Below are 24,261 nucleotides of genomic sequence, written 5' to 3' on the forward strand. Positions count from 1 at the left end.
CTCCCAAGTGCTGGTCTTTGCCTTTGGTGACACTGACAAGTATAGCTATTGCACTTCCCAAAGAAGGAGGTGAGCTGGCTGCTGCGGAGCGTGGATGAAGGGCTGTTCTACGTGAAGCTCATCGAGAAAACAGTTGACAAGAAGGGAAATCTAGTGAACAGCAGAAATGCAGCAGATGTGATTTGGGTGGGAGTGGAGCTGTACCGCAAATGGCAGGATAACGATCTCCAAGAGACGTCTCTCAAGGGGAGGGACTCAAAGGAGACGCTGCAGGAACTGTCGAAGCAGGCAGAGAGAGATTTTGTGATGGAGCCATTTAGGCCATTGCTGCAAACTCTATGTACAGAATCTGCCAGAGGCTTCTCAAGGCATATGAAGGCGATCATCTGCAAGCGGACGAGAGACTTTTCCAACAGTTAGCCAACATGATAGCAAATATTCTAGCAGCGTCGCTTACCAATCTGACGCGCGTTGTGATCATCAAGTGTCACCAGAGGGACATCAAGAAGAAGGAGAAGAACGTGCGCGAAGCAGCTCTTCTGTTGGGAGAAACAGAAGAGATTCTTCAAGTTCTTCAGCAGCACAGAGCTACAACAAGAACGGATCCTGATGAATTGGAGTTTATTGAAAAGTGGTGTAACTTGTTGATCAAGAGGAAAGTTTAGAGTTTACTTCAGTAAATGTTTAAACAAGGCCTCAACATGGAAGCAAATGCCCATTTTTTCATGATTGGCGATAAAGGAATGAAAATTGTACAGTTTTGTGCAATCTATTTTCAAAAGTTTATTTTGAAATCTAGGATGATATTTATCAATCACACACACCAGAGATTTTTAATGTGGTGAAACTTCATTCCATTTGATATGAAGTACTGATGTAAAGTTTAGACTTTACTTCAGTGCTTCTTGAAGTCAAATCTGAAAATTGGACTTTTGCGGATTCAATCACACAACCAGAGCATATATAATCCAGTAGTAGTAAATAGAAAGTGATACTCCTCCTCATCCTGTTCAATTTGTGAGTGTGATGCACAAAGAATTTTACATATTCTTAAAGAGATGTTTTCTTTCGTTATTTATGAATGAAATTTCAATTTGTGTGACAACGAGTATACAAATTGTGAAGGCTTCCTAGCACTGAGACTACAAAGCAAGCAAGAAATGTTTAATATGAATCATACCCGAAACATTAATGAAAATGCATTGAGGATCACTTTGAAGGACGACTTACTATCCAATCAAGGTTCAGACTAGGCCCATCATGGCCTGTGCACAATTTTTGAGAAATGCACATCGATTGGACTTACCAAAACTAAAACTTAATGGCGATGTGAATCATAACGAAGAAGATGATGATGACTGAAGGTGTGTAGATGTAGGGGAGTGTGTCTCTAGTTTAGTGTTTCAAGCTAAACAGGTCCAGAGAATTCACTAAACCGCAGGGTCTAGGAGATTATTGATAGAGCTCATTACAAGCATGGTTTTATAGGGGTTTATTACACTAACATGGTTGATAATGTGTGAAAAGAATGGTGAATTTGAGTAAGCAGGAGGCTATAAAGTGTAAAAGCGACAAGTGCATGATCAACTTGATCAACTCAGAAAATGAGCGAAAAATGGTCAGAAAAGAAGCCAAGTTGATCAGTTGCGTACAAACAGTGAAGCCTGCCCAGCCGACAAGTTGATCAAGTGGAGTTTACCACATGAAGTGATGAGTCAGAGGAGAGAGAAGAAAAGATGTCATCTCAAGGGCATAAATGTCAAGACAGGATGGGCTTACCCTAGGGTTTTGGGCCCAACATCATCTTATAAATATGGAGAGAGTGCACACAAGAAGAGTGGACACCATCATCACCTTCAGTCACCTCATTTTGACCTCATTTTTCATAGCATGGAGTAAGGAGTTAGCAGCAAGATTCGTCGTTTCCACCTCTATTTTAATCTCTTCTTCCTCGTCAAGGAAAGAGGGACCTGGATCTGCTTAGAAGTCTTTGTAGTTGGAGTTTTTGTTGCACCCCGAGGGGTTAAAACAATTTCTATTCTGTTTTCAGTTCATCGTTTCCGTAGCTTAGTTGTTAATGTTTTTCTTCTAGTTGCTACTCTAGTTACCTTTCCATTGTTGATCGCTCTTTAAACCCTTGTTTGGAATTCTGTTTTAGTTACGTTTACCGAAGATCGTTTATGAAATGGAGTTTTTCGTTCAAGTTTTGTTGGATCTGATGTTCTCTGTTTTGATTGCTTTCGTTTGCTTTATTTCCGCCTTGTTTATGTGTTCTCGTAGGTAGATTTACATTTTAGTTCGTCAACTTGCATGAGAATAGGTTAGATACTTTAGATCTGCTTTTCGTTACGTCGATTTCATATGGATCTGTGTTCGTTTTATCTGATTTATGTTCTTATGTTTGTTGCTCTGTTTAGATCTGCTTTCTTTGTTTTATTTAGCTGCTTAGCGAAGAGGAAGGTAGTGGTTTGTTAGGATTGCAGTCCCTGTTACCTTTTTTATGTTTACAACTTTTAGGTAGTGCGCTTATTTTGTGTAAGTGGTCCCAAGTTACTTTTATCCTTCCGTTTTTTTAGCTTAGTTGATCAAGTTGCATGTTCCCTAGTTATGAGTAGTTTAGTCTGGATTGATCAGCTCAGTTTAATTAGTTGATCAGTTCCATTTTCCTTAGTTTAAACTTAACCCACTAAAAAGTGTGGCCGCAGCCAACCTCCCAAATGTCTCAATCCCAACTCCACTCGCATCTGTCCCTTAGGGATTCAACCCTTATTTCCCTTTACTAGTCTAATAGTATTGTGAGTTAAGGTCTTGAAGGTCCTAAGTCTCTCCGTTCGCATACCCAGCGACCAGTAGTTGTCAGCCAGCTTGAACCATCTATTGTCTGACTTGATCAAGTTGAGCAACTCTGCATGTTTTAATTTGCATGTGAACTCTAAGTACTTAGTTTCGAAAATAGGACAACTTCAATTATAAACCTATCTGAATTTTATCGTTGGGTGCACTCTCTACCACTTGAAAACCTTAAACCATCATACTATTGACTAATATAGAAGTAAGGATCGATCCCACAGAGATGGAGGGGTTTAGCAAGTATTCAGAGGATTTGGGAAGGGGTTGACTGCTGCCACGCAACACATGGGTTAAGTTTCTAACTACAAAGTTCAACAGAGCGAGAAGTAAATAAACTATCTACTTCACCTAGGAAACAGGAAAATGTACGTAAGCACTCATGACTTAAGGAAATAAAATTTAACTAGAGAGATTCAAACAACTAAACTCATGGGTCATGTTGCAAATTTCCTATCCAACCAAGGTTTAGACTAGGCTCATCATGGCCTCTGCACATTTTTTTGATAAATGCACATCGATTGGACAGAACAAAAATTAAAACTTAATGGCGATGTGAATCATAATGAAGAAGATGATGATGATGACGACACTGAAGTTATAAATGAAGTTGAACCTTCTACAAATCGTACATCAAAACACATGTCGTTTCAAATGTTGTCTATTTTTAGAGATGCTAGCGAGGAAGTGTCTTCTCCAATTATTGGCCAGACATCAAAATTGCGGTGTACGAAACGCCAAGGACCTGGAGTTTTTAGGGGGCATGATAGAGAAATGAAATAGTATAAACTTGTGCTTTATCGAGCCCCAAAATATAGTGGACTAATCCATTCAAACAATAAACCTTCAAAAAATCAAGACTCATCATCGAAATGTTTAATTATTTGGACTTTTTATAAGCTTTCATTGTGTTTCTCTATTTTCAAACATTATTATGGTGTCCTTTTTCCCCTTCAAATGTTTTATCATTTGGACTCTCTTCCATCAACTTTCAAATTGTTGTCCGATAATCAGCCATTGTGGACTTTCTTCTATCAATTTTGTTGCTCAAAATATTTTAACTAAATTAGTCGTATTTCCTATTTGACAATTTGATGCTCTCCCGACTCACAATAAGAGTCACATTTTGTCATTTCGGTCCCATCTCACAATAAGTCACATTTCACTTTTACCATAAATGGTAAGTAGGTTTCACATTCCACTAACTCACTTCACTCACATTTTATTATAAAACTAATATAAAAAAGTGAGTCACATATTCCACTAACTTTTCCAACCCACTATTCTTTACATTTCTTAAAACTTATGCTCACACCAAATATGACTCCTATTATGAGACCGAGGGATTACTATATTTTTATTGAGTTTATTTTTGAAATGAAGGCATTCTTGACCTGTAGTAGCAACTAAACCTTCATCATATACAAACTAACCAATTTTATGTAGCAAAATGAATACTAAAAAGAACCAGAACTGAAAATTTAGCAGAAATTAAGTAAAAAGACAAAATATCATTGCTAATACGTCATTAAACCCCAAAAAACAGAGAAAGTCTCATCAAAGCAAAATATAAATTTTAAAGAATCAATGCCTAACAAACTTAATGCATACTATTACACAAATATGATATGTGATGGTGGGGTCCATTACTCATATTTGTGAGTGTGGAGTAGGAGATGTAGTAGCAATTGGTATAGGTGATCATCTTTGCTCTTAGTAATGCCAAACTTTTTCCTATACTTTTTTTGTCGTTCTCAAGAGGAGGTCGAATTTAAGGCCGGATTTTTTTCTTTGTTTCTTATGCTCAAATAGGGAGTATTTTGCAGTCACGGTCGAGCACAACAATCGATAATATTTTGGGCCTTGCTAAATAATTGATTCTTTCCTTAAGCCAAAGTAGGGGTGCTTAAACGATTCCCCAGTTCTCAGTTAACCGGAACTGGAACTGGCCGGTTAATTGAGGAACCGGGAACTGGAAAACCGGTTCTTTGTTTAGCTCGAGAAAGGTTCTGCATTATCTCAGTTGTCTAGGTAGTTAAGGAAATTGGCCCCCACTAAGATCTGCATGTTTGTTTAGCTCGAGAAAAGTTTTGCATTATCCAGTAGTCATAGGAGTTTTAGTTGTGCCAGTTAAATTCAAGTTTCGAGTCATGCGAGTATCCATGTTTGTTTCGTTTCCTAGGTCAGTTAGGTAGGATAGACTTTTAATTCCGCTAAGCCAGTAGATTTATACTTAACCCACTTGTTGCGTGGCAGTAGTCAAACCCCTTTCCAAAATATCCAAAACACACCTGTCGCTCATTCATCTCTGGGGGATCGATCTTTACTTCCATGTACTAGCCAATAGTATTGTGGGTTAAGGTTTTGATAGTAGCTTGATAGTGCACCCGACGACCCTTGAATAGGTCTAAGATCTGCTAGGCCTGATGGTTTAGTGAATCCACTAGACCTGTTTGCGGTTTTACTTGTTTATCTATAGTGAACGTGCAATCAAATAGCCTGTCTATCAACTCGTTTTGAAAATAAAGTGAAGAAAGAGTAAAGTAAAAGAAAGAAGATTAGAAAGATGAGTGTTCACTACATTATTCTATGTTTTAATATACTTTTTCTTCATTTTAATTATATATTATTATTATTATTATTATTATAAAACAAGTGTAACAAACATCATTTTCCTCTATATTAACTCATTGTATTCACATTCTTTGTCTATAAAATAATATCTCAAATTATAATTTTAGAATGTCAATAATTTAATACCCATTTTATTTTATTTTATTTTATTTTATTTTCATTTTAGATTGTTAGACCTCACATTCCAAATTCTTACACTCACATTTTGCTAAATCTAAATTACACATTCCTTTATATTAAGTTTTTATCTAAATTACACATTCCTTTATATTAAGTCGGGCCTTAAATGAATGAGAATGGAGTATTAAAATTTTACTAATTTTTTCAACTCAATACAATAGGACTATCTGACTCAATAATGTGATGTACTCCCACTGTTTTATAAATTTCAATCATGTTTTGACCCAATATAAATTTTTAGAAAAATAATTGAAATGTGTGCAAAAAAGTAGCCGATTCAGAATTACATTATTATTTTATTAATCTTTATAATAAAATTTGAGTAAGAAAATAATAGAGTATGTGGTCCATTATATAAAATGACAAAAATGAAATGAGATAAATTTTATGGGAAGATGAAGGTAATACTCCCTTCGTCGCACAGCAAGAGTCCTATTTTATTATTTCGATCCGTCCCACAGTAAAGAGACATATTTCACTTTTACCATAAAATGATAAGTAGAATGAAATGAGATAAATTTTATGGAAATACGAAAGTAATACTCCCTCTGTCGCACAACAAAGAGTCCTATTTTATTATTTCGATTCGTCTCACAGTAAGATACCTATTTCACTTTTACCATTAAATGGTAAGTAGATCTCATATTCTAGCCTCTTATTTTACTCATATTTTATTATAAAACTAATATATATAAATAGAACTCATAATAAAATAAGACTCTTGTTACGAGGCGGGAGGAGTATAATTTATCACTAAATGAAAATAAAATTAAAAAACGGGAGAATAGGACTCATAGAAGAATATTCGGAGATATTGCACAAAAATATTCTAAAATTTATCGCAAGATGGTGATGACTGTTAAACAAAATTTTAAACAAAACTTGATTGAAATTATTCACAGTAGTATACCTTACCTCCCATTTAGGACAAGAAAACAATAGTAGCCAATTAGACGCATTGGCGAGTGACGAGATAATAATTCAATGGAAAAATGTTAACCAAAAAAAGAGATAATAATTCAATGGAAAAATGTTTGCCAAATCCAAGAAAAAGTTGTGTAGACATATTTACTTAAACACCAACCCCTTGGAAAACAGCAAATTAATGGCACAAATAATAAAATTAAATGTACCACTAACACTACTCAATATGTGCAAAATATGGCCGTATTGCTGATAACATATTGCGCAATCGGATGGAAGTTTTTCGCACATGATTCAATCACCTTAAAATTAAATAAAAAAAATGAAACTAACAGAGACAAATTGAGAGAACAAAAAAACATAAAATTCAGACATGCATGTAGCAAAGTCCATCTAAAAGAAGAAGAATAAAAACAGAGAACAATGCTATAAGACGACAGCGAGGGAGGCTGAGAAGAGAAAATGGGAAGTGATTTCAAGTAGGGTTTTTGTGGCCATTTTATAGCAAGGAGATGCATTTGAAGATATTAATTTTAAAATATTGTGCTATAATTCACGGGTAAACAGGCAAGTGGCAACGTGTTGTTTCCGACAGGGCAGCCAACTTGGGCTGCCCGTACATTAATTACTATTTTCTGTAACAGCTGCACCATACATATTTATTTCGATTTTAAGTTTTTCTTTTTTTTCATGAATAAACATTCCACACTAAAAGATAACCCGTTCCCAAATTAAATATCTCATTTTCATTACGAGTTTAGAAAACTTTAAAAAGTATATAGAAAAAATACTTACATTCGAATCAAATTTTTATATATTAATTTTATGAGATATTGATCTATAAAATTACGAATTTAGACATAATTATGATATTTATCACTGATAAACACAGGTTTTGCATGTTTTTAAGGCCTAGATATAGCTCGTTTTAAATGTCAATTATGAAAATGTGTTCTTAAATTGCATATATTATATACATTTTGGTATTTTGATGTGGTTGTTGATAAATGATAGAAAACGACAGAAAAAATGTGCAAAAGTGTCAAGGTGCAACAGCCTCTGTTCGAGCCCATTCTGCCAGCGAGTTTGAAGTCCAATAGGTTCTTACTAAATACCATTCTTGGGTTACATCGAAAGTGGAACTTACTAAATACCATTCTCTTTTTCTTAGAAAGAGCTTCGCGTGGGTAGCTTGAACATCTAAATCAGAGTTCTGTAGAAAAAGTTATGGTCATTCTACGAATGATGTGCAGTGCACTAAAAAACTGACGGAAATTAGACGGAAATTAAGGAAGGAAAAAATTGTTGCCAAATCTTTCTTATTAATTGAAGAATTCGAATTTACCATCTTTCTCATTACTTGGAGAACACTTTTTACTAATTATAAATCTTTTTCAAGTCTATATATACCCCATAACCTAATTCATAATATTTATCTCAGAGCCTTCAATTCTCTCTTTCTCTATGCTTCTTCCATCACATATTCGACATATTATTCCTCCATCTTCCATTGGAGCGGAGCTCTGCAGATTCAGGCAAGAGAAGACTGAAGACTACATCATTCAACCTTGGGTTTTGTTTTGTTTTTCTTCATGTCTAGTACTTTTTGTTGTTTTTAATTGTCTATGAGTAGAAAACATCTTTTGTAGAATTTTTGGTAAACATGCTATGATTTTGAGTTATTTATTCAATTGTTTTTCCTTGTTAGCTCTTGTAGTTATTTCAATTTCTCTTGTGCTTATACATATGTTTGATTGACCATCTTATAAATGCATGTGGATTCTACTACAAGAACTGAGAAGTGAGTAGTTTAAATTGAAAGAGGAGAAGTTGACGTCTGTGGCAACATAACTGAGAGATTTGAGCCTTTGAATGAAGCAAATTTATCTTAGAAGCTTTTAGGAGTTGTTGCCTTAGTTCTAGGAAGGACACTTCGGTTCTAGGTAGCAATCTACAAATTGTATGCTTCGGGAGAAGATATAGTTTTACATCTGTGATAGCTTAGTAACTCTAGAGACTGTAATTCAAGGAAGTCCTTTGGATATTAGCTTTTGATTGTTATTCCTAAAACTCTATATTCCTTAGCCTGCTTTGTATTATTTATTATTTAAATTATTTTATTTTCTGTTATTTGTTTATTTCTTTCTATCTAGTTTAATTGATCAACCCAAAAATCACGTGTCTCTCAATAGTATATGATGCTTAGTATATGATAGATAGTTGCAATCTTATTCCCTGTGTTCGATATCCCGGTACTGACCTTTAGCTATTCTAACTCTACCTTGTATACTTGCAAGTATTTTTAGTACTAATAAATAGTGCATCAATCACAAACTTTAAAATTAGTGTAAAATATCTTAAAATTTACATTTTATTTAATAAATTATCTTTGGCGGAAAAATCTTCTTTTACGTAGGCAACCGTTAAATATTTATGATATATTAAACCATTTTTTTCATATGTGGGAAGTAAGATAAAAGGTCACGTAAAAAAATATATTGATTTATTAGTATTAAATAGAATAAAAAAACATATAAGTAAGTCTGATACGGTGATGACCTGCCATGGAGTAACAAACAAAATGTAAAATTTTTTATATTTAAAACCAATTTTAAAGTGCGTGAATTACTAAGATTTGGTCAAAGTTTATGATTTAGAGACCAATAGTAGAATTTCAAATTCATTTTCTACGAAATTTATAAAATAATACTTCCTTTGTCCTTGAAAAGTATGAACATTTGGTTCGACACAAGTTTTAATCTATAATTGGTAAATTAAGAGAGAGTGATAAATGATAGTGTAAGTAGTGTTAGTGGATAATGGGCTCCACAAAATTAGTAGTTGTAAATAAAATGATATGTAGGGGTAATTTGTTGTTTAACTATTTCAAAATTAGAAAGTTCATACTTTTCATGGACGGTCTAAGAAGGAAATAGTTCGTACTCCCTCACTTTTCATTTTAGTTTCTCCCATTGAAGATGTCACAATTATATTTTTGGAAAAAGTTTATCTCACAACAAATATTAACAATTAGACACACTTATATAAATGGAACTAACTCAATGATGGTTATAAATAAAGTCATGTTGTAACTTATATCATCAACTACTAAAGTGCATCTCGCAAAATTTCAGTTTGCAATATGGTTTCGAATAACATAATACATACCTTACAAAATAGCACCCATTGCTCGTCATCACATTCAATTCGGTAGGTACCATCTGAATTGAAGCCAATGTCGTTGTAGTTAAGCATCATCTTAAGTGATCCGTAGTTCCTCTTCCAAGTAGTTATTTTTGAGTATATATGCGGGTGTGGCAGTATATCGGTCTTTGGAAATTCACTCTTTATCGCCTCCCGCGCCCGAACAAGGTAACCATTGCGAAACCCATTGTCGGACTTCCATCCGTTAGCTGCCAACTCCTTTAAAGTTGTCATTAGGATATCTTTCTCATGAGCCGACTAAATGCGTCTCGACCTGTCAGATTTTGCGTTCCTGTTTGGGGCCAAATCCTTGCTACCTAACATCGGAAAACACACAATATAACTGAATGTCGGATATAATTCTGATTTCCAATAGAATAGCAACTATGAAAACCTAACAGACTATTACCCTCTGGGCTTCCATCGTTGTCGCTACCTTCGATGTGTTGTGAGGCCATATCAATCAAGCTGTACATGAACTCGGCATTGATAATTCATTAGAAACCCTATCAACCCAGGCAATTACAGTACAATAGGCTAATCATGTAAAAAGGATGATTCCCAAACGGACTAGTTATGTCGCGCAGAACATAGAGCAATAAACCTCAAAAATGAAATTTTAATTGTGAGAGCAATAAACCTAAAAATGATGATTCCGTTTTAGTTGACTTTTGGGTATGAGGTATAGGAGATTTATGTTGAATCTATCAGCAAATCAATCCACAAACACAAAGCAATCACCGACAACAAACATCGAATAACATGGCTTGTCACAGTGGTGTTGTAAATAGCTACATACCCGGCGGCGGCGCAGGCACGTTTGGGAATGGAGTTCGTCGAGCTGGCCTTGTTTTACAGCAACTAGCTTTTCCGCTTCGGGAGTGAAATGGAATTGAATGGCGCGCGAATATAATTTAGGCGGCCTCTTCTGATTTTGGTAGGGATGAATTAGGGCTTGGAGGACCAAGTTGGAAATATGAAATTGTATTGAGGGCAAAGATGACAATCGAGCTCCTTATCAATAGTTTCCATATAGCAAAACAAAAACAGTATAAGCTATCTTATACATTATCTCAGGGCAACCAAACGCCAGAATGAGATAAGCTATCTTATGAACTATCAGCCATATCTTACAAAACCCGATATGACTACCCTATCTCATCTTGCCCTCTCCGGGCAATCAAACGTGCCCTTAGCATACAAAATAAAATCTTTGTCATCCCATAAGTATGACATTTTTTGTGGGATGGAAGGAGTACTTTTTAGGGATGGAGGAATGGAGGAAGTACTATGAATATTTAATGGCTGATTAAAGTACATTTTATTTTGTTTCAAAATCTATGTATACTTGAATCACGAGGCCATCAATTATGATTTAATTTAATTCATGGATGCAAATTTATAATTCGTAAAAGAGGAGATAGGTCTCAAAATTTATATATTTTGATCGAATTCTTCTATTTTCTATAAACTTATAATTAGTTTATAAATGGAAATTTTAGCTTTTCAATAAATTTTTAATTATTTAGGATTTCACTTCAATCATAAATTGTGCAGGTAACAAAAAATGATATTCCATTCATCCCGAAAAAGTATAAACGTTTAGTTAAGCATGAGTTTTAATGTATAATTGGTAAAATAAAATAGTCGAAGAAAAAAGGTAGTGGAAGTAGTGTTAGTGGATAGTATAATCCATATTATTAATAGTGATTAGATTTCCAAAATTAGATATTTCATATTTTTTTAGAAATGGACTAAAAAAATAGTTCATACTTTATTATGAATAGAAACAATATTCAATTTTAAGGGTAATTAGTTAAATAATAGTAATTGTATGATTAATGATCATCATTATTTTCTTGAAATTGAATGACAGATTTCAAATGAGACTAAATAAGTACCTCCTTCGTTCCATTTAAAGTAGAGCATTCCATATTTAATTTTTATGGAATATTAGTTTAAATTGTACTAAAAGAAAAATGAGTTAATGTAAAGTGTGTCATTACTTTAAAAGAGACAAATTAGGTATTTATATACTCCATCCGTTCCGCTTTAGCAATCCCCGTTGACCATTTTTAGGTGTCCCGCTTTAAAAGTCTCGGTTGGAATATTCTTTAAATGGTGATAGGCCACACATTCCACTAACATTTTTCAACTTACATTTTATTATAAAACTACTATATAAAAGTAAGGCCCACATTTCATTATTTTTTTCACCAACTTTCCTTTACATTTTTTAAAAATCATGCCGAACTCAAATAAGACTCCAAAAGTGAGACGGAGGGAGTAGTATTTACATAAAATATATTTTAATCTTTCTAAAAAATAGTACTAACAGTAAAAGGTAAAATATCAACCATAAAAGAGAATTTATTAATATTATATACAATGACAAAAATAGTGTGGTCAATACTAAGGAGGTCGACAGCTCTATGCAGCAATCATACATATATATGCAGTGTGGTCCTGTTCTATTGAAGTATACAACTCAACATTTATCAAGAAAAATTATTCGAAACCTAACTTATGCTGAGTACATACCAAACAATATATAGCTTTCACATGTAATTGACTTTTAGGAAATTCACGATCATTTACAGAGTAAATCTATACCAATACTCCTTTTTGTGATAATTGGTTGAATAAAAAGCAAAAGTAACATAATAGGAGAGTTTTGAGATTATTCACAATATTGTTATTTTAGAGGGAAATGTGATAATTGGTTAGAATAAAGAGCAAAAGTTATTGGTTAACAACATTGTCCAATACTCATTTCATACACGAATAATAAGAATCTTATTTCTTTCTTACACAAATATTTAAAAAAGTGAATGGAAGAAAAAATTAGTGGTATGAGCACTTGCAAAAAAAAAAAGTAGTTAGAAGAAATTTAATGGAATAGTATAAGATATAGTAAAACATAAATTTATACTACGTTTTTAAGGATTAGAATTGTGATTGTAAATCGTAGGATTTATATTTTAGTCTATAGTTGGTATTTTGATTATATTTTGGTACAAAAGATACAAAGATTAGAGGCAAAGTGAGGGAAGTTGGTGGATATGAAAAGCAGCTCAACAGTTGGGGAATGGAGAATGGAGAGTTCTAACGCTACACTAAGTTGGCCGCACTTATCCTATAGTCCAGACTTATCCCAATTTGAAGATGATGATGATGATTTTTAACCTTTACCCTATTCGAATAGAGACACAAGACAAACTATTAGATGATCAAGTGGTAAGTTATGGAATCGAGAGATAAATAATATGCTAGACAAAATAATTAACATATTATATCAATAAGACTTAGAGGTTTGAAATTAATTTGTGAGGATGATGGAGTCTTAAGTGTAATCAACGATCTTGTAACATTTTTGTTCGTGGTTCATATCTGCAAAGGTAGGAGACAAATAGATATAAAAAAGAGAGATCGAGAAATTTTTAAAAACATGAATCTCAACAGGATGATATTAGATAGTATAATGGAGATGTAGGTTGATTCGTTGTGTCACCGTGGTGTAAAGAAGTTTGATAGGTGTGTTGCTTTATATTTATTGAGAGTGTCCACAATGGTGGCCCTTGAAGGCCACCAAAGTTGGCCCGGCCACCATTTGTGGCTCTCTTGTGGCCCTCCGCAATGGTAAATTAACAAAACTAAACAAAAACAAAGAGGGCCACAAAATGTGGCTCTCTAAAAAAAAATAATTTGATTGCTTTTTTAAATGATATTTTTAATTTAAGTTCAATAAATTTTATTAGACTACAATTTATTATATTTATAATTTTAATTAAAATAAAATAATTTGGAATCAAAAAAAAATTCATAACCTAAAAAAAAATTTAACAAGAACTTCGTTGTATTATATTAAAATAGGAAAATTATACAACGAAAGTTTTCTAGTTTAAAAACAACAACCCGAAAACCCATATCACTCTGTGGCGCTCCTTCTACGGTTCCAGACCTCTTCAACCATATCAGCCTGCAGTGATGTATGCGATATTTGGCTCCGCATATCGGTGTACCGCTGGATCAAGTATTCATTCGTACGTGGTACACCCATCTGCAGGGGCTCCATGGCAATACCCGAGCTCGAACTAGCACCATCTTCCGGTGTCCATCGCTCTGCAGCAAATCCTTCGTCAGCTATTATCATATTGTGCAATATGATACATGCAGTCATGATGTCTGATACATCATTTTCGTGCCATTGTCGAACCGGGCACCGTATGATGGCCCATCGCGCTTGGAGGACACCAAAAGCTCGCTCAACATCCTTCCTAGCACCCTCATGTTTTTTCGCGAAGTAGGTTTGCTTCGGCCCAACGGGTTGTCGGATCGACTTCACAAACACGGGCTAGCGAGGGTATATCCCATCGGCCAAATAGTATCTCATGTTGTACTGCGTGCCGTTGGCCATGAATCTAACTTGCGGACCCTCACCCTGGCTCTCGTCATTGAACAGGTGGGACGAGCGTAGAACGTTGATCTCGTTGTTCGACCCAGCGACCCCAAAATACACATGCCAGATTCGCAAGCGATAATCAGCAATGGCTTCCAGGATCATCGTGGGATGTCGGCCTTTGAAACCAGAAGTGAACTGCCCCTTCCAAGCCACCGGGCAGTTCCGCCACTCCCAGTGCATGCAATCGATGCTCCCCAACATCCCTGGAAAATGATGTACCGTCCCGTGCATATCAATCAGTTGCTGGCAATCATCGGCCGTTGGCTTCCGTAGATACTCCCCTTTGAAGATATCCTTAATGCCCCTACAAAACTGCCTCAACGTCTGTAGGGCAGTCGTTTCGCCCATCTGTAGGTATTCGTCGAACATGTCGGCGGGCCCAGCATAGGCAAGCTGCCTAATTGCCACCGTACACTTCTGGTATGTCGACAAGTCGGGTCGGCCGGTGGCATCATATCGCAAGTTGAAGCACTTGAACCGCTGCGCCAAACAGGTCGCTATATGGACGAAGAGATTTTGCGACATTCTGAATCGCCGACGGAAAATTTCTGGCGGATAACGGGCGTTCTCGTTGAAGTAGTCTTCCATCAACCGGCGGTCAGCCCCCGCATGGTCACGGTCGATATACCGCCGATGATAGAACGGCCGAGGGACCGCCGCCGCCGCCGCCTCCGCCTCGTCAGCTTCACGTTGCACCGCTGCAACAAGGTTTTGGAGCTCCAGATGTAACTTCTTGGAACTATTCATCGTCGGAATCCATAATTCAAAAGTTGAATTGAAATAGATTGGAAAGATTGGAAAGAGTGGTGTTTGAATTGGGGATTGGAAGTGTAAAATGGAGTGGAAAAAAATGGAAATGGAAGTAATATTTATAAAATAATTTTCGAAAATAAAAAAAAAAAATTATATCGCGGCCCAGCCGTGGAGGGCCGCGGCACTCTCTCGGCTCTTGGCCCTCAGCCGCGTCTCTCGGCTCTCTACAGTAGGGGGCCGCGCACCGAGCCGTGGGCCACGGCTCCCCCACTGTGGACACTCTGAAGATCTCCAATTCTCATAAGAAGACTTCCGAAAATTTAAGTTAATTCCCAAAATTAAATTTGATATAGATCGCAGATACACAACCAAAAAAACATTATGCTTACAAAACCTAGGTATATTCTGATTCGAAGAGGGAGGCATAAAAATCTACAGTAATTATTTCAGATCTGCTGTGCTTGTGAAGTTACATTGTAGATTATATTTAATTTCTTGAATTAATTTAAAAATTTTGAAATTATCATATGAGATCTTCACCAATCGAGAATCTTTGATATATCCCTAAGCAAAAACATGATGGAATTTGCAACAGTAGATTTTGAAAACTAATAAATAAGAAAATACTAATACATTTAAGTGATTATTTAGCTTAATAAGTTCACATAAAGACATTGAATGCATGTCAAAAAATGCAATTAATTCATATAAAAGAATATACAAGAATTCTATAAATTGAATTACTACTTATAAATTTAGATTCTACAAAGATTGGCTGGACTTGCGATTTCTCTTCGAATCTTTTGATCTGTCAAATATATTCTTTTGTGTGGCAGAAATCCTATCATACTAATAAAACTTGGACATGAAAAGAGAGAAACACCCAAGTATTGAGATGGTGCAATTTTCGAAATCCTCCAACTGTGGGAGACTGATTTTCATTCTCTCACAAAAATTACAAGGATGGAGACTAGAGCTCATTCTTTCACCAAGCCTCCTATTTACTGAGTACTCTTCCTTCAAGATGTCCACCCACTCGAGAATGTGGACATCTTGAGTGAGACGGAAGGAGTATTAAGATGGAGATTGGACTGGACCTCACCTATTGGATTAGTTCCTATAAATAGACAAGCAAAAATATCAGCAAAATGATCAGACATGTCCCTGTTCCCTGTTTCCCTTCCCCCTTTTCACTTTCTCCAACACTTTGGATTCTAGAAGCATCCGAGCATACTCGCGACGTGCTTCTTCTATTTCTGCCTTGAGTTTTGTAATCTGCATAGACAAGCAAAAAAATTAAGTTGATATCTAATTTTACAAATAAAGAAAACGCATAACCCTGCAATTTCATATCCACAACAAACCAAAAGGATTAAACAAATATTCAAAATGTCAAAATTACAAAACAAAAGTACCTTAAGATTGAGTTCTTTGTCTATCCCCTCATATTCTTTGAACCTGAGATACACAGAATGCTGAACTCACAACCACATAATTTGATATACCATTGATTATGTGATGGAATTCAAAGTCGCCTTGGACGTCACAACAAATACATTAGATCTATGATAGAAGACTTACCGGGCGCAGAGGTTTCGGTTATCTTGAATTATCTTAGCGGCTTCTTCGTCTACTTGGAACGCCCTGGCAGGATAAATAGCACGCTGCATCGAGGAAATAACAGATAGCATCAAGTTTTACAAGCCAGGAAGGCTTTGTTATGGAAATATGAAACACAAAGCAATTAAAGATATCTAATCGCATTCAAGGACCAAACTGCACTGATATGGTCTAATATAGGTTCTACAAGTTGTTACAAAAGATCATAAATGATGAAAGCACCTGTTGTACATCTCCACTGTGAGCATTATCAACAGATCTCACCCTTGTGCCTCCCATCCTATTTGCCCTTCCAGTCTCCACAACTTGCTCATGTCTTTTCCTTTTGAGAGCTGCTTCTGTGCAATGTCAGTTCACAATGAGTTTTTTTACCATAGCAGGAGTACTTCAGTAATGAGATTCGAATATATGACGAAGGCTCAGACATCAATATATTCTGAGTTCTTACCCTCTGTGCTCTTATGGAAGGACGGCAAGGAGATTCCAGATGCATCTTTTTTAACTCCAGCTGCCGATGATGCTCTTACACCAAAAGCACTTGAGGAGTCTCTAGTCAGCACGACAGGTTGATATATACCAGGTCCACAATTTGACTTAGGATTAGGTACAACTTGATGTGCCATTGTTCGAGGGATTTTCTTAGCTTGATAGCCAATGAGTCCACAATGGTAATCCCTGCCAAAGCAATTATAGCATCAAAGGTATGAGCCATCCAGGACAATATATTCGTTGCAATTTATAAAAAAGCCTGTAAATTGATCACTAACCAGTATTCTTGTGTCATTTCTTTTAGACGGGTTTCAAGCTTTTGGAAGACTGGAGTTTTCTCAAAATCCTGTTTATTGTGAGTAGGCTTAACAAAGTTTGCTTCCAAAAGCCCTGTCATGCCAATAGGAAGTTGTTTAGCATCAAATTTTTACATTTTGAGAACAAATATACACTTACATGGCAATATATGGAATTCTTACCTACAACTCCTCTGCCTCTGCTGTCAGAAAAGGTTACAACATGCCAAAATGGCTGCAGCAAAGAGAAACAAAAATGGGTTCAAAATGTGGGTAGATAAAAATAACAATAGTTCTTTATTTTATCATTGATTTCTTCTTTTTCTTTACTTGGGAAGAATTAAGAATATTGCAATGGCTTTGTAACTTATAAGAAGTCTAGAGGGATTCAGGACTGATTGTTGGCAAAGAAATGGGTGGGTGAACACAAATTTCCTAACAGATAATATAATGCCAGAAATAAACAAAAGAAATATTGTGTTGGCCTAGCAGTAGAGTGGTTAACGCATGAGGCCAAAGGTCTCAAATTTGAGTACACAATGGCATGGTCTTTGAATATAATGTTGCAATTACCAAGGGGGTGGAGGAAATAAGAAAGAAGAAATAGTCAAAAATGGTTGATTTGTTTCACGAAGAACTCACACTAGCTTTGCTTTCATTTTAATTTTATTTCTGGTAGGAACAATATCTAAAGATTGATTAATTCAGTAAAAGCAGTCACCAGTATCAGTCTATTCTTGTGGTAGACATTAAAACCATGTACATTCACAGCTGGAGCTTCCTTCAGGAAGCCAATCGTAGTGATGACCGATTCCTGCGATCAGTAAAATTAGGATACCATATCTCAGTTAAAAGGCCATGGAAAACCATTTTCCTGGTGAAGTCTTGGTTAATTGTATTTAAACATTCAAATGCATGTTTGAAGAAAAAAATAACATACCTCAACATTTTGAGGTTTGTACCGTATGAATTGCGGAAATTTGAGATCACTTCCAATGTTATGATACTCAACAATTTGTCCACGCAATACTATGCAAAAGTTCCCAGGATATTGCAAGTATAAAATAGATAAATATGCCTGCATAAAATAGAAGGCCAAGTATCAGCAAGTATTTACACTTTTTTTTTCTTTTTTCTTTTTGCAAGTATTTACAGATTTGTGCAAATACAAATATCTGGCACAAACTTACGCGAAGTGAATGCTTAAAACGATTAGCAAGATGCTGTTCGCTTGCTTTCATCTTAGAGGAAAATTTAGCTTTTTCTCTAGTGTCCCAACAGATACGAATATCCTGATATATAAAACTCAAATGAGGATGCAAGGAAAATCATATAAAATATTACCTAGTATGCAAATAAAAAAAGGAGAACTGTACTGCAATAAATTCTATCAAAACCATAACAATAAATCCATTCATAAAATGTAGCAGTCAAATAACCTCTGGGTCTGACTCAAAATCGAGCTCCAATTTTCCATCATCATTCTGCCATAGATTGTAGACTATTATCTTGGTACCATGAGAGCCAATGTCATCAAACTGCAAGGTAGAAACAAAAGGAGATGAACAGGTTTAACATTAAAGATGTAATACTATTAAGTATTAACCAATGAAACACATGGAGATGCATTATTTCCCTGGATACTCTACATACTTGGTTCAGAAGTTCGGCTTCTGTCATAAACGGAGACCACTCTAAGAGGATGGAAAGATTTTTATTTAGATGTTGTTCATCGTGTAATGAATTCCATGTACTTGTATGTGAATCAAACTCATAATCAACCTGCATTGCAGAGGAACCAGATCATTAAAGTAGGTTTAGCACATATTAATCCGAAAAATAAGCACCATGAAGAAAATGTAATACAATTGGAGTCTTGATAAAGGAGTATGTTTATGTATAATAGAGAAAGTTAAAAAGAAAATTATGTCTTCGAATTGTTTCCAAGTTTGTCAGTTTGTGCCAGGTAAAGTTTCAGTATGATTATAGGACATCCAAAGACAAATACAAGTGTAGAAATGAAACTAAATATTTCTTATAAAGTGATTTTGATGTTGAATTTCAGAATAATCACTCTTAGTTAATGGCTATTTCAATATTGAATCCTGAACTAAGGGTTTTAATAAAAACATCTTTCACAATTCTAACATACATTTCACAATTCATTAAAGACAATAAAAGGAAAATTATTTAATTTTCTAAACATATAATTCCAAACGAATTTTCTGCCAAAGAAATCTCTACAACTAGAAATCCTTTAAACATTTATATTATGTAGTACAACTTTTAACTGGAATTAAACACTCACCATTGGGACAACTATTCTATCCTGGCCTGTTTGCGTTAAAAATGTATAAGATAGCAAACCTACACTTTGCGTCGATTTCCTGGTCGAGAAAAAAAATAGTGAACAAATCATATAGTCAGAACCAGCAAAGATTGCAATGTCAAGTATGCAGGGAGATGGCATATCCTAGCTTCTCTAAATAATTTATTACTTACCAATTTGAATATTGAAAACTAAACAAAAAATAAATAAATACATCCACAAAATTAACAGTTTACAATAAAAACTGTGGTAGATTACCACTAGCTGGAAGCTAGGTTGAAGATTAGTTTTGGTTGAAATTAATGTTTATTTCTAGTTTACCTTTTACTTTAACAGTCTTGAGTCAATAGTCTTCTACGATTACTTTATTTCCAAGTTTGAGACTTCATAATGTATCCTTATATATCCTTCCTTGAGGTTTTAAAGGATTATCATGTGGGATTATTGGCCTCTTTGAGAATCCGTTTTCAGTTGTATATTTCAGTCATTTATTTCTGTTTTCATATACCTTTTGTTACTTTCGTTTTGTTCATCCACCTTTACCCTAACAAATCAGTGAGGATCAAGAAGAATCTAAAGAGAAGATTGTGACAGTGTCTCAGGATGGTTGAGTGTATCTGAAAAAAACCAACTTCAATGCAATTTTTCTATCTGTTTAATGAAGTATTTGAATTGTATTTTTAGTTTTAAGTTTAAGACTAAAATCCAATTTTGGTCCCTTACATTTGCCCTAAAATTATTTTTCGTCCCATACATTAAGTTTGTGACATTTTGGTCCCTAACATATTGTTTTGGTAGCTTTTGGTCCCAAACATATTGTTTTGGTCCAAAATAACCATTTTCTGTTAAAATCAACAGTCAAAATGTTTAATCAATTTAATAACTTAATTATAATCTAGGACTAAAGTCCAATTTTGGTCACATATATTTTTCATAAAATTCTTTTCGGGTCTCATACATTAAGTTTGTGACCTTGTTTGGGACCAAAAGGTACCAAAACAATATGTTAGGGACCAAAAGGTCACAAACTTAATGTATGGGACCAAAAAGAATTTTAGGGCAAATGTAAGGGACCAAAATTAGACTTTAGTCTAAGTTTAACTGTGCTGAGTCTTAGGAAAGACTTGCATCCATTTTTCTCGTTGGTTTGATTTTTCATTATCTAATAAATGGGCAGTATATTAAAATTAGACTCCTAACACCATTTCCTAGAAACTTGTATCTAGATAACGGAGTAGACTAGATCCAATCCCTTCAGAAACTAGTAGTATCCATAAGATCTGTTTCAAGGGTAGAAAAAAAACAAATATACATATATACAAAAAGTGTAAGCGAAATTTTTTGGACAAATAAACCGACAAATGAAGAGTGTCCATGTAGAGATATAATAAAAATAACTTTTAAACAAAGAAAGTAAAGAAACCTGTCCACCATGGAGCGGCTGAAGACCACAACATCAGCCCCGAGTCTCATAGAACTGGTCTTAAACCCATTTCCATCTGAAAAGCTTCAAGTCAACATCTTACTTTCAAAGTGAAGAAATAAAATAAATTTTTATACTCACACTGTCCTATTGCAGTTTTTGAATGCTTATCAGAAAACCCAAAACTAATGCAACGCCGCATTGCTTCAGGGTTCATTCCACCACCATTATCTAATAAGAGAGGTAAAATGACATTGACGTATCACTCATACTTATCAAGGGCAAGGTGTGAACTTAGACATCGAATTATTATTATTTTCACAAGTCTGAGTTTGAGATATTAAATACCTTGAATTAACAAAGCTGTAGTTCCATCCCTGGGATTTGAGGTCTTATCCACGACAACAAAGGTGGCCCCATTTTGTATCTATCCATAAATGAGACATGGAATACAAGAACAATATAAATACAAATATTACTTGTGAAAACAGTAGAAGATATATTTCATAAGTGAAGATCATATTCTATGTCTGCTGAGTGCCGATCAAACTAAATATAGCAGGTCAAATTAATTCAGAACCTAGAGTCCTACACTGAGGATGCTTAATCTTTCTCTCTGCAGAACCAATAATATAGTTTAGAGGTTTCTAGTTACCATCCTAAACAAAAGACGACAATATAAAGATAAGATTTATATTGACCAAAACTAAAATAATGATAGGTAAAAGATTACCTCATCAATGGAATTATCAAGCAGTTCTGCCACAGCTGGTAACATGGCACAGGTATAAGAGGAATGAGAATATGTAAGATGCTCAATATGATATAATTAGGCCAATATAGGGAACTATATCAAAGATGCATACCACCAAAGGCCCACTTGTGAGAAGTGGCATTAGAGTGAAGAAATTTGGGGTGAATATGAAGATAGCCTGTGCGATCTGCCAATTGAATAAAGAATCCATGATTACCATGTAAAGGTGACAAAAAAGACTACATTATCTTCAAATTCAATGACATTCATGGGCTATTACACCCTAACTATGCATGCAACTGCACAAGTTTGAAACCTTTTGCAGTTCACATTTTAGTGTTATGACGATTTAAAATTAAGACCAACTTAAAATTCAGATGGAAAAGTACTTTGACATGCTGGCTTAGAAATAAGCCTGTCCTCATAGTCTCCAGCTCTCCAGAACTGTCGACAAATAGGGGCTGGAGACATTGACGATGTCGAGCAAAAGCCTGAATCATCAATTGGAGAGCACTCATTGTTAGAAGCCCTTAGAACAGTCAATCTTCCGATATGTTGCTCCGATTTAACAGCTTTCATGCCAAGCTTTCCATGACCGTGGTTGGTATTTAAGTTCATGGAACTCATCTTAGAGACTGGAAAATGAAACACAAATCAATCAGTTACCAAATGTACCATGAATATTTGTAGATTTACTAACGGGGTAAGTTGATGAGGTGAAGCAGGACTTATAGGGAGAGAATAATAAGGGAATCAGATGACAAAATTAAACCGACGTAGAAAGTATGGCAAGAAGACCAGGATGCAATCTAACTTGAAAACTAGGAAGAAAAAACAAATAGCCGTAGACATTTCTATACATTTGTAACACCCCGACTTTTTCTATCTTTTTATTTGTTCTCAAAGACGTCATTTGTACAACCAAATTTTTAAAAACTCAAGTTCTTTATACGTTTGAAGGACTCGACTTACGACCAATGAGAAAGATGCGAATGGAAAACCAAAGAACGAGACATGTGATTTCGACGATGGAAAAGGAATTTACATATGGGCCTAGGAAATAATTCTTTTTGCTAGCCCAATTCTTTTATTTAGTTGAAAGCCACTGCAGTTTCTTCCTTCCAACAAGTTTGAAACCTGAGAGGATCGTGATTTCAATTTCCCTGTTTGTTGGCAAATTCTTTTCACCGAAGGTATAATTCCCCAAATTCTGAACTCTCTACATTCTGAATTTCACAACATACCATTCAATAGTTCACACGTTTGGAAATCCTTTAGATAACACATGAATGTCAAAGTCCCAATCTTTATTTCCTATTGTTGAAGGTGCTTTAGCCCCTTTGAACAAAATGAGAGAAGTAATGACTCGGCTGCAGTGGGACAATCTAAAAAGGAATACAACTCAGCTACATAAGGACAACATTAGTATAATGCCACAAAATGAATCTCCAACCTAGAGCCCCTAAAAGCTACATAAAGCTAATTCTCAATAAATACAGATACTGTGAACTACACTGCGTTGACAATCTTAACCGAGTGCATCATTAGCTAAGCAAGGAGGAAGAAGCATGCCCAACAATATTGTTTAACAAACAGGAAAAAAATAGCTGGATAATACTGAAAATAAAATTATGATATTACTTGTTTGGGTGGAAATATATATAGGTCAGAGCTACAAACAATCGACAAAGCAATTTTGATAAAATCGACAACAAATTAGCAACCAAAAATAAACATTGAAGCAATGAGAAGATTAACTGAGGCCATGTAGCAATACCTCGAAGCTGGATTTAATTCGGAAATAATGGAAGAACTTCTTCCCAAATTCAGCACCAACAACTGAAGGTTAGGATCCTCCAAAATGAAGTTCCCTAACCAAAGTGGAATCCTCTTTGATTTTATTTTTTCCGAAGGCTTCTGGTGCAATTAAAAGAGCTCTTAAAGCTTTTTATTTTGTAGGCAAAAATTCGAGCTTCGAGCGGGAGAAGAAGAGGTGCTGCCGCCAGATTGAGCTGAAATATTTCGAAATATGCAATCTGTTTTGAATTGAAATGGAAAGAGTGCCTTTGTACTTATAAATTGAATTGCCAGTTTGCCACTTTCATAGTCGGTCAACAATTTCAATTAATAATAATTTCTTCTCGTATATAAATAAATGTGAACTAGGAGAGGATAAATCATAAAACTTGTATTTAAGATTTGATTTATCCTAATTAATTTGAATAAATCTTTAATCAAATCTAAAAGATAGAGTTAAAATCAAATCTTATAGATTTGGTCTAGATAAACTTCCTCGGTTCACAAAATATTTGTGGACAACACGAGTTTTAATGAGAAATTGGTAAA

At 35.0% G+C, this 24,261-nt stretch overlaps 2 protein-coding genes across 2 annotated transcripts; both read right to left on the minus strand.

Annotated features, from left to right (window-relative positions):
* Positions 1-13,173: 13,173 nt before the first annotated feature.
* Positions 13,174-14,998, minus strand: LOC121779055. Its single transcript, XM_042176404.1, has 2 exons — positions 14,471-14,998; positions 13,174-13,179 (listed from the first exon to the last, which is right to left on the minus strand). The coding sequence occupies exons 1-2, from the start codon at positions 14,996-14,998 to the stop codon at positions 13,174-13,176; spliced, it is 534 nt and encodes a 177-aa protein (XP_042032338.1).
* A 714-nt stretch (positions 14,999-15,712) lies between these two features.
* Positions 15,713-23,940, minus strand: LOC121778703 (protein MICRORCHIDIA 6-like). The gene is made up of 20 exons (XM_042176108.1): positions 23,693-23,940; positions 22,305-22,550; positions 22,028-22,102; positions 21,895-21,929; positions 21,510-21,588; positions 21,303-21,392; positions 21,162-21,237; positions 19,718-19,796; positions 19,063-19,191; positions 18,849-18,947; positions 18,600-18,701; positions 18,350-18,487; positions 18,131-18,223; positions 17,593-17,644; positions 17,392-17,503; positions 17,073-17,299; positions 16,847-16,962; positions 16,586-16,668; positions 16,420-16,462; positions 15,713-16,279 (listed from the first exon to the last, which is right to left on the minus strand). The coding sequence occupies exons 2-20, from the start codon at positions 22,540-22,542 to the stop codon at positions 16,157-16,159; spliced, it is 1,989 nt and encodes a 662-aa protein (XP_042032042.1). The 5' UTR covers positions 22,543-22,550; positions 23,693-23,940; the 3' UTR covers positions 15,713-16,156.
* Between the last annotated feature and the right edge of the window lie 321 nt (positions 23,941-24,261).

The sequence above is a fragment of the Salvia splendens genome, chromosome 19 (genome assembly GCF_004379255.2).
Source record: "Salvia splendens isolate huo1 chromosome 19, SspV2, whole genome shotgun sequence".
Taxonomy (NCBI): domain Eukaryota; kingdom Viridiplantae; phylum Streptophyta; class Magnoliopsida; order Lamiales; family Lamiaceae; genus Salvia; species Salvia splendens.